The following is a 10,959-nucleotide window of genomic DNA, read 5'->3' as shown; positions in this document are numbered from 1 at the left end:
AAAGATTTTGAAACTTACATGGTTCTCTGACAAACCATCAGCCAGCTCGGGGGCACCCTCAATGTAGTTGCGCCCACAGAGCTGGGCCACATGAAGCTCTAATGGCTTTAATGGTACACGGGCAGATTCCCTGTTTCTCGTTGAAATACGGTCTTTCCTATTGCTTGCTCCCTTTTTTGAGACATGGCTCTTTATATCCCTCCACACCTGTTTGAAACCACGATCAATTACAACCTCATTACAACATTCCATTTAACTACAATTATAACAATTATTTATAAAGTAGTACTTACAACTTTTCATTGCTTCACTGTCTTTATGGCACCCCCCGGCATCGCGTTCAGCTCCGCAGTGATTTTGTCCCAACATTATCACTGTTGACTTTTCCCCTTACACCCACGAATGCTGTAGCAGCGAAAAGAGGTGCTTTGACATATATACACTGAGCCACTCTTTCTGTTTTGAACTGGCCGCCTTGGCACGTCTGGGAAATAAATGGGAAAGATTAACAGAGGTCCACATGTGCTCCCTCACCTGAGAGATGCACCACTTTTCTGAAGCACCCACATACTAAATTCAACTTGACTTCTATGAAAGTGCCGGCTTTGGCACACATTTTTGTAAGGAACATCTTAAAGGCTTGAAGTTAAGAGGTCGATCTTCCCATCATCTGCAATAATAACTTTCTGTTGCAGACCCGTGAATGAAACTAGGGGAGAGCCGATTTTGTTGTTCGAACTTTGGGGTAGTGATGCCGACGGTTATCAATGTGATGTGTCTCGTAGGGCACCTGGAGGCAACACATGTATTTCTTATGGGAACACCTTCCTGGACATCAGAAAGCTGCCAAACCGTGTGTACGGTATGCCCTACACTTAGCAGCTCACTGCTCAGCCACCCTTTGAGCGAGAACCACTACCTTGCTGTGAGAATGGTCGTCGCACCCGTTGCCATCTTCTCGTCACTTTGTGACATCACTAAAATTTGAAACACTTCGCAAAATCACCACTGTCTCCAGGTGCCCCGCGGCTGTCTCCAGGTGCCCCAGGCTGGGGCACCTGGAGACAAAGTGCAGAGCAGCACTAAAATTATCACTCTGACGAAACGGTTTGAGATATTCTCAAAAACAAAACGGATTCGTGTGGCACTAAGTTAGGGCTTTCGCCTCGACTCGGGCGCTACAGTCTAACTTCATTTCCTCCCGAGTTTCAAGGATAAATATGCCAAATTGTCTCCAGGTGCCCCACCCTCCCCTACACTTCATATATATGGTCCTCACCTCAAACAACTATGCTACTTAAGACTCTTTCTTCTCGGGGGCAATTGCCTTTTGAGTTTGCGTCGCAAGCAGAAACGCTGCAAACAAGAGGCATGGTATTAGTTTCACATAATGGACTGGATTGTACAACGCAGCAGCTACAATTTGATACTTACCACCACTGGCACTGGCCCCCAGGAAGGCAAGGAGGGCGTTTTGCGCCTCCTTGTTTCCTGATAATAATACTGCAATTGCAAAAAGCATGGTATCAGTTCTCATTGCTAGTAAGCAGTCATAAACTCTTTTTGAAGTACATGAATGAAGTGCATTTCTATCTTGTGACTGTGATAGGTTATGATCAACAGTTAATCGTCAATGTGTTACTTTACTTACCGAATAGAAGACAACAGAATAAAAAGAGGAATGTGCTGGTCTGCTCTGGTCTGAGCAGACACAGCGCCACAGCAGCTGCTGTCAGGCACACTATTAAGAACATCAGCCATGGGCTTAATTTGTTTTTGTTGTCATCGCTGGAAAGAGAAAGAAAGAGGTGTGTAAAATGCTAAGGAAATGAAATAAAATAAAATGAATTGGAAATTTCGATTCAGTATCAATTAAAAGACTCGCATGTTTCATTTTAACTCTCTCTAGACCAGCCTCCCACTTATCGAAGCATGGTAGGATGGGGTGATGGACCCATGGATGGGCCATATCATTAAAATAAAATGAATTGGAAATTTCGATTCAGTATCAACTAAAAGACTCGCATGTTTCATTTTAACTCTCACTGTGGCACAATGGCAGCATGGGAGGATGTGGACCATGTGGATCCATGGATGGACCATACTTACGATGATTTTGTGGGGTCATCTGCCGCAGGGGCGGGAGGGGGCGTGGGGGGGCGGCTCGTGCAACGCCGGCCCCGGCTCCGGCTCCGGCTCCGGCTCCTAGTGTTCATTACTTTTATTCAAGTCCTTCCTAGTAGTTATAGTAGTTACGACACACGAGATCACGAACAGTAGCAGAGCAGGTGTCACACCACAGGTCTGGCGGCTACTTCAGATTTCATCCGTACGGTTGCCAACCTGAGCAGGTTGAAACTTATTTTTAAGCTCTTGTGACAACGCATATACATAGCTTTAGACAACTCTGCTTTCGTCGAAACGATAGAAAACTTGATTGCATAGCGAAAGCAAATGAAAGTCATTCAAATGTGCCCATTGTGACTCAATGAGAGGATGTATATGGTGTTGCAGTGTTGTCAACGTGGAGCTGGCCTACGTGTACCGTCTGTACCGACGTTTACGCAGTTGCTTTGCTAGATTGTTCTTGAATCTGCTGAGAAAATTAAAGTTTGAAATATGGCACCACTATATCTGTGTCCTTTATCCCTGCTCTCTCAGCTGTGGGGTGCAGTTTCCTGGAAAGCCATGGAATTATGCTACTGGCTGGCGAAATATCAACAGACGTGAGTATTTATAGGCTCTACTGCATTTCTAACCTCATGGTTGTGCATTATTCTGCATTCTTAAAACTGGCCTCATTCTCCGGCACCTAGTTTTCTCTTTCTAAAAAATTTCTTTAAATTATACTTTCTGTTTACCATCCAGGATGGCTGTGGTTCACCAGATGCTGCATTTAGTCATCGCACTTGGAATGGTCGTGCCTCTTCACTTTACCCCATGGTAAAAAGCCTAAGTATTCTACCTGCTTCTTTTTATTTCTCCTGTCCATCCTATTTGATCTGTTTGTTTGTTTTATGTTGTCAGGATCTTATTCATCTTTGGCATTAGTATTCTTACATTGTCTGCATACAGTGAAGACGTTGCGGAAAAACTACTTCAATACACGTTAGTTGTAGCATTTAAGCTGAAATATAATCCCTATGCCTCTACTAGGTTAAAATGTGTTCTGTTTCTCTGCAGGTTTGTTACCTTTCCGACCATTCAAGCACTAACGACAACTACCCTTCTATCAGTTATGATCAGAAATACCCAGGAGAGGTTGTGCCTATCTTCCTAAACCCGGAGTTGAAAGAAGAAGAAGTTGAATTCATTGTGTACCGTCAATCATTGCATGTAAATCAATGCACCTTATAACCCATTGAATTTCCAAAGTTAAGTTCTAATCTGACATTTCTACCCCTGTGTCGCCTTTTGATGGGGCTTCTGTTGCTTGCTATCATCCTGAGAAAGAAAGTTGCTGAATAAATTCATAGATTGTAAATATTTTTAACATATAGAACTAGATGCCTGAAGGTTAAAAACATGAGACACAATTAATGTAAAATGCCTTTTGCTTGATGATCGAATATGATTCGTGTCTCATAGTATTTGTAAGGACAATTAATTACATAGGTTTCTTAAAATGCTGAAGCTCTCTTACTTCACCGATCTCTCAAGTCTCAGAGAAAGAATTAGGGATAATAATTTCTAAATGCATATATTGTATTGGATCTTTACCACTATTTATTTAAATATTTACTATAACTATATGTGAAGAAGGTTAATGAACTGTTTATTTATCTCTTCTCCAATTTTGACTCATGAAGTCTTCAAGTTTGTAGAATGCTTTTTCTTCTATCCAGGTCTTAATGAATTCTTTAAATGTATCTGTGTATGTTTTTTTTTTAATTTATTTATTTTGTACAATGCACCCTAAGAGCCTCAGCTCCATTTTTAGGGTTGGTTTAATACATGGTACTGTTTTTAAGAAGTTGCATAAACTAACAAAAATTAAATATTTTATGGCAATAACAAATAAAGGAATTTGAAGGATTAACAAGTACATGTGAAATATAATAATATCTTTGAAGACAAAATGTTTGATGTTTGATGTTAGTGTTGCCGGTTTCTTAAAAATGATATATTGCGTTTTGTCAATGTTTATAAATAGATTGTTGAGTTCCATCCATTCCATGAGGACATGCATATCTTGTTCATTTGGGCTATTAGTTCTTCTTCAGTGCTACCAAAACAGAATAAATTTGTATCATCAGCAAAGAGAGTTATTTCACCTTGAAAATTTAGCTCAGTTAGATCATTTATAAAAATAAACCGTAATTTCTAGAGGAATCTTGCTAATGTTCTGCACTTGTGTATAATATGAATAGAGACTAATCCTTGAGGAACAGAATATTTCAGTTTTCTTCAGGTTGACCATGATTTATTTGTCCAATCTTTTTCAAAGTCCACGTATTATGAACTAGGCTAAGATGAAACGGGATCATCTCGTGTTTGTTTTCCCATTAATTTTGCACATAATGTTCTTTTCCTTTACAATGTTCGCAATTGTCTCATCTGAGGACCAACGTATTCTTTTCTTTGACTGAAAATGCATGGTGGCTGCTGTAGCCACTTCTCCGCCAGTATCCTGCTGGCCATCTTCTGCAGTAGCATTCTTCATAAAAGAATAATCATCTTAAGTTAAATCAACATCATCATCATTGTGAAAACCACCAGGTTCAAAAGTGTTCGAAATAGAACTAGGGCTGGCGTGTCCAGCGCGAGCCTATACCGACGTATTTGAAGCGCTCCAATCCGTCCTTCAGTGTGGTGACCAGCGGGCTGATGTACTGCGATGGCGCCCGTCGGACGATCCCCCACTCCTCCCATTGGCGGATCAGCTGATCCAGGGCGGCCTCGTTGGCCATGGGGATGGGGTACTGTCTTTCCAGGAATGGGGTGGTGTCCGGCAGGGCCAGCACCGGTGTGTAACCTCTGATGCAGCCGGGGAGCCCAAGTGCAGTAGCTCGTAATCCATGCTGGATCATACGGTGGGGGTGAATCCAAATCTTCATCGAGTGCGGGTGAAACAGAGGGCGCAACTGCGCATTGCAGAGCACAAGGTCGACAATCATCCAAACATCCGCAGTAGGAGGCGTACTCTTCTAGTGAGCCCAAACAAATGCCGCAGAACTCAAACACTGAATCTTCAGTCATAAAAATAGTCTCACTTTTCACTCCGTGGTGGGTAGGAAAAGGGTACCAAACAATAGGCACACCACCGTCAAAAGGACTGATGCAATGAGTACGAACGTACAACGGCTTGTTCCAATCCAGCCTCCCGCCTTTACCTGGAGTTTGCTTCATTCCAACAGGCCCTTCCCTGTGGGCGTCGCGTGGTGATGCAATTGTCGTGTCGTGCCATGCTGTGTATTTCGCATGTCCAGCGTTGATCCAAGTCTCATCGCTCCATAAATGCACAGTTCCTCTTCTGCTGGGTATGCACAAAGCCGAGGTCATGCAAGAACCTCATGAGGGTAGTGGTGCTCATGTTGGGAAGCGAGTTATCCTCGTCCATCTCAGCCTTGCTCTTTTTCAAAGTGGGCGCCTCGTTCCGCCGGAAAAAAATGAATGAACAAGGCGCCGCACCCCGTTGATGACGTCATGTCCATACACGTCAGTCCTCGTCCCGGACAGGAACTCTTGTCGCGGTCTCTTCTTTCCAGGTGTCACGGGCTGCTTACCGGCGTCGAAGTCGTTCTTGAGCTTCAGGACAGTACAGCGGCCCACTCCGGTCAAGCGCGCGGTCATCTTGCACGCGTCGGTGGGCGACAAGGTGAAGTTGTCGATCAAGACATTCCCCAACACCGTCAGCACAATCTTCTGCACCTTGGTGACGAGAGACAGGCCGCGCTTGCCCTTCGTAATGAAGCGCTGGGGGTCCATCGCGGAGAAGCAGAGCACAACACAAAACAGCACAGCAAACAGCAGTCACACAACACAAAGTCGGTGCACACGATGCGTACACGCCGCGATGCAGCAGCCTCCGCGAGAGCAGTCTCAACAATTAACACGTCGGCGTCGGCCTCGGCCTGCTGCACGTGCACAGCAGCCGCCTCCAGATATTGCCTGAGCAGTCTCTTGAGCAATGACTTATTTTGGGTGTTACCCAAAAACTGCTCGCGCTGTACAGTACACAACATGTCTGCGCTAACATCAATATCTGGAGCGATTGTTGCACCACTCTTTTTGGCCTGACGCCGCTGCTCCTCGCATTTGGTGCTCCACCGCACCACACGTATCCAACGAACACCACCTTGACAAGGCCGTCCGCGCGTAGCTTCCTGCTGTTGATGTGCTTGACGTACGCCGTGCCCACCGCCCCGTAGGTAGGGCCAGGGCGCGGCCACGGGACCACGTGCTGCAGGAACCCTCCGTCGACAACCGTCACCTCGGCCACGGTCCGTCGCACTGCTGCAGCCCACGTCGCGACCACCCCGGGGGCAGCCACAGTTTCAGGAGAGTCCTCTTCGTCGGGAGATGAAGCCGCGGCCGCCCGCACTGCCTCCACGAGGCACGGGACCAGCTTGGCCTTGGCGTTGGTGCGAATCATCCCGTCCTCGAAGAGGTCGGGCGGCGCCACAGTTCATACTGCAAGAACTCCTGGAGCTTTGCAGTGCTCACTCCCAGGCAGCAAATGGTCACGAACAAGCCGTTGCTCTCGACGAAGGGGTCGGCCTTCTTCTTGCTAGGGGCAGCCAGCTGCGATAGGAGGACGACCCGCAAGTTTCGAGTAATCTTCATGGCCATGAAGTTGGTGCCAATACATTTCTCCATTGCCGTGGAACAAACACTCATGGCCTTTTAACAGTTGACTTCTTTGATGCCCCTGACGCCCGTCGATATGCACCGGATGCCCTCGCTGTTGTCGAAGGGGTTGTGTGCCTCAAGCCAGCTGACCAGGCGCTGCCTGTCCGCCTGGTCCCGCGACACGCGAGACTTGCCCAAGTCCACGTGCTGCTCCGAAGTAACACGCTTGAGGCCACAGTACCCCTCCAGAGCGGTGGTCACCTTGTGCATGGCGGGCCTGTTGCCGACCCACTGCGTGACCCCGCTCTCCGTCAGCCCGCGACTGGTCGGCCCACCCTGGCTCTTCAAGGTGCACATGATATCCTGCTCCATTACCATGTCCGTCCACACGCCAGCCACGCCAGCCCAATAATCTGAAGTGCGCCTCAACCATGAAGTACCCCTTCCTGGCCGCCGCGGCCAGGTCGCCGTCGAGGTCCTCCATGGTCTGGACGTACAGGCGTGTGGACCTGGCGTAGAGATGGAGTACATTGGTAGATAAATTTTTATTTACAAAAGCAAAACACAAACAATTTATACCAGGTTTCTATACTGAATCTTGATCTTACTTAAGATAAAATCGTAATAATAGTACCTGATTTCAAATCGTACTTTTTTGAAGTCCACATCACCCAGTTGGTTGAAAACTTCAACGTTAAAATCTGAACACTCTTCTTTAAATTTAACAATTTGAACTTCGTTTTCCTTGTTAAGATAAGCAAAGCCATGACCCTCCTCAAAAAAAATTTCGGCAGCTTCCTTACTTAATTGTTGTATGAGCCTAATAATAACGGGGATCGCCTCTTTCTTTTGATTAGCCAGATACTCAATGTATTTTTTGAAATAAAAGATGCGCTCCCACGACTTGAGAGCCAAGTCAATGCACTGAGTGTCAAGGTCTTTCCTCCTTATCCTAACATTAAACATTTGTTTCTTATCCGATAGATTGACAATGGTGAGCCGGAGCCCACCACAGTCAATGAAGTCACCTAGTTCACCTTTCCTTATACCTTCGGCTATGAAATCTTGAATGTCCTTTTCGCACAGTACCCTCAACTCGTCGCGGCTCATTCGCACCTTCGCGCTGTTCCCGCGGCTGTTCGTGCCCTTCAGCTCGAAGAAGGGTTGCATCTTGTTGAGGTCCACCCCCGCCCACAAATACTTATTCTGGCAGAGCATCACGTAGTCGGTAAGGACCCTGATGATGGGGACCCCCATCCCGTCGGCTGGCACGGCGACGCAGCGGAAGAGCTCCTCCATGGCCTCCTCGTCAACCGTGTTGAGGACGACGATAGAAGAATTGTCGACGACCTCCGCTTTGATGGGGGTTGAAGTCGCCACGGGCACCCCAAAGTCACCGTCCTGCTCCAGCTTGCCCTGCCGCTCTCCCTGCTCACGCTCTCCCTGCTCCAGCAGGCGAACTATGGTGTTCTCAGCGTTCACCGCTGACTGTTGGTCGATAAAGTCCAATAGCCCGGACACATTGGACAACTCTTCAGGTCCCCGGACGAAACGCCCATATCGGCCAGCATGCTGACTGCGGCTTCCCTCCCTTGGTAGGAGGGGCCTGGTGACGACGGCCCCGGCTGGTAGGAAGGAATGGGCAACGAATCCAGCCCATCCGTGACGTCCATGTCGGGCAGCACCATCGCAACCACTCGTATATTCTTCCTTGCATAAGGCTTGCGTGCGGCAGCCTTTCTCTTTCTTTAAAAGGTAGGAATAAGCAATCCAACTTTTTGCCATAGATGGTTTTGAATCAGTTTTATATTCTCTTTCCAATGGTGTAGTCTGTTTTGACCTTGCTGCAAAGATTCATAGAGTTTTACTTATACCCCCTCTCAAAGACATGCAAGCGTAGCAAGTGTCAGAGCCAGCTTGGCCTCAACTAGCGACTCTTTCTTTGGATCCATTGGTAATGAGGGCCGCCTCCTCTTCATATGAGGATGGCGACTAAAACTTTCGGCCGCCAGGATCGCTAGTGGCACTGGTCCCCTAGCGCGCCGCCGGCCGGGCGGAGCGTGTGTAAGCATAAACTAAAATTGCATTCTTGGGTACTTAACTCAAACAAAGTACATCGACCGTTACATCAAAATAAAGGTGAAAGTGTGAGGATTACAACGGTATAGTTCCTTATGTGATTGGAGGCCTTGTACTCGATCAGGGCCGTTTGGCAAAAAGGGCTGTTTTCCGAAATCACAAGAGCTTTTTCAACCCGTATTTTCTCATGCAAGGAGCCGAGCTATCAACCTACTTAAAGCGAGCCGATTTTTCGTCTGACTTTAAACTTTACATTCCTTTTTGTCGCACTTTGATGCGACTTCTGGTTTTCGAGAACGAAGTTCATATCTACGCGCATGTCGGGCCGGGCGCGTGGCCCGGGTGGGCGCGCCCCATAGCGGCCCATAGCGGGCCATAGCGTCCAGCCGCAGACGGCTGCGGCCCGGCCTGACATGCGCGTAGATATGAGCTTCGTTCTCGAAAACCAGAAGTCGTATCAAAGTGCGACAAAAAGGAATGTAAAGTTTAAAGTCAGACGAAAAATCGGCTCGCCTTGCATCCCCCCCCCCCTTAATGCACCCTTGTGCATGCGTTGGTTCATGTCCAAATGCAATTGTTGTCTAGGTGTTCCCAGCCGTCAATGCACGCGTGTGCATTCAATAATGCATAGAGCTAAGCACGTATCACTTTGCGTGTTTCCTGAATGCAATGCAAGTGAAATAAGACCCTCACAGTAGTATGGTTATTTTCAGTGATTTAATCGAAATGATTAATATAAAGTTGTGTCATGGGCGACACAGTCTTGGCTGAGCTGGGCAGACCACAGATGTGCTCCGCCAGAAAGCGCCACGCCCCCGAGACATAGAGAGGGAGCTTTAAATCGAACAGAAACATGAGGCTCATGCAGCAGCACACAGCCTCTGTGACAGAAAACTCTCCTCGAGTCCCTGAAAACCTCTCGCCATCCAAAACAATGGTGTATGAGCTGAGGTTGGAGTCAAGCCACTGAGAGCTCTCGGAATCAACTTTAATTACTGCACCGACTCCTTTAGGTTCCTGTCAGGAAGTAAACAAAGTATGATTTAGATTTAGATTAACATGACGGATGTGTCACTAACTAATGCTTAATCAATTTACCTTCCCAACTAAAATCCACTTGCATAGTTGTTCTTTGCTGGTGAGTGCCGGCAGGGCCGCCAGAACATAGTCCCTTTTTACTGCCAACAAATAGAATAGTATTAGCTTGGTAATGCGAAATTTTAAACAAGGAGAAAATACATTTTGAAAATTATTGGCTTACCCTCTAAATCTTCACTGTTCGGCATTTTCAGGTATGCCTCTGTGACATCTTTGGCTCGAGTTGAAGTTCTCACTGTGCGAATCGCCCGATCACACCTTTCCAAAGTCAAATATTCCTTCACCATTTCTACTACATTTTTATTGAAAAATCTTTCCATGTCATTAAAAATCTGCACCAAAAATATAAAGTATGAATTTTAATTAAGTAATAAAATACATAAAAGGGAGTTTTAGTAGTTTCACAAACTGACTTACATGGAATGGATCTTTCAAAGGTGGGTACACCTTAATTCGAAGATTTTTAGGCCAATTTTGTTCGAGTTCGTTCAAATTCGAACTGGCCTGTTCGCTCATCTCTAAGCTGGCGCACCTGTGCGTCGATGGGTTGCCATCAGCAGCTCTTTCATTGTATCCCCCAAAACATTTCTGCATACATACAGTGCAATATGCGAAGCAACCGCATGGTAAACAGTGCCTTGTAGGCCTACTTTCAAAGCAAATGCAACATGTTCTTTCGTTTTCTTTAGCTGGGGTGTGAGGCTCGAGGGGCTGCAGGAAACCTAACTGAGCGGCTAGCTCTGCTATTTGGATTAGAGCCTCTCTCCTAGCCAGGTTTCTGGACAGAGGCGCTGCTGAGAGGGAGGCACCGGCTGCGCGAGGTGAGGCGCGGGAGTAGCACGAGCCGAGCGACAGCCGAAGATGCCGAGTGCAACCCGAGGTACACCAAATCGCTGGTAGTCTCGTTTGGAGACGGGGACGCCTTAATGGGATGACGCTCCATCTCCCCAACTTCTTTATGTAGTAGTCAGGCTGTGGCTTGGAACTGGT

At 46.8% G+C, this 10,959-nt stretch overlaps 2 protein-coding genes across 2 annotated transcripts; one reads left to right on the top strand and one right to left on the bottom strand.

The window, feature by feature from the left end:
• Positions 1-2,252: 2,252 nt before the first annotated feature.
• Positions 2,253-4,745, top strand: LOC127749599 (uncharacterized). The gene is made up of 4 exons (XM_052268391.1): positions 2,253-2,726; positions 2,869-2,943; positions 3,028-3,108; positions 3,184-4,745. The coding sequence occupies exons 1-4, from the start codon at positions 2,620-2,622 to the stop codon at positions 3,278-3,280; spliced, it is 360 nt and encodes a 119-aa protein (XP_052124351.1). The 5' UTR covers positions 2,253-2,619; the 3' UTR covers positions 3,281-4,745.
• Positions 4,746-9,569: 4,824 nt separating this feature from the next.
• Positions 9,570-10,828, bottom strand: LOC127749592 (uncharacterized). Its single transcript, XM_052268384.1, has 4 exons — positions 10,387-10,828; positions 10,133-10,301; positions 9,970-10,049; positions 9,570-9,888 (listed from the first exon to the last, which is right to left on the bottom strand). The coding sequence occupies exons 1-4, from the start codon at positions 10,561-10,563 to the stop codon at positions 9,589-9,591; spliced, it is 726 nt and encodes a 241-aa protein (XP_052124344.1). The 5' UTR covers positions 10,564-10,828; the 3' UTR covers positions 9,570-9,588.
• Between the last annotated feature and the right edge of the window lie 131 nt (positions 10,829-10,959).

Source organism: Frankliniella occidentalis, unplaced genomic scaffold (genome assembly GCF_000697945.3).
Source record: "Frankliniella occidentalis isolate FOCC.00 unplaced genomic scaffold, Focc_3.1 Scaffold68, whole genome shotgun sequence".
Taxonomy (NCBI): Eukaryota; Metazoa; Arthropoda; class Insecta; order Thysanoptera; family Thripidae; genus Frankliniella; species Frankliniella occidentalis.
Note: the sequence above shows the minus strand (reverse complement) of the source record. Positions and strands in the feature narration are given on the sequence as shown.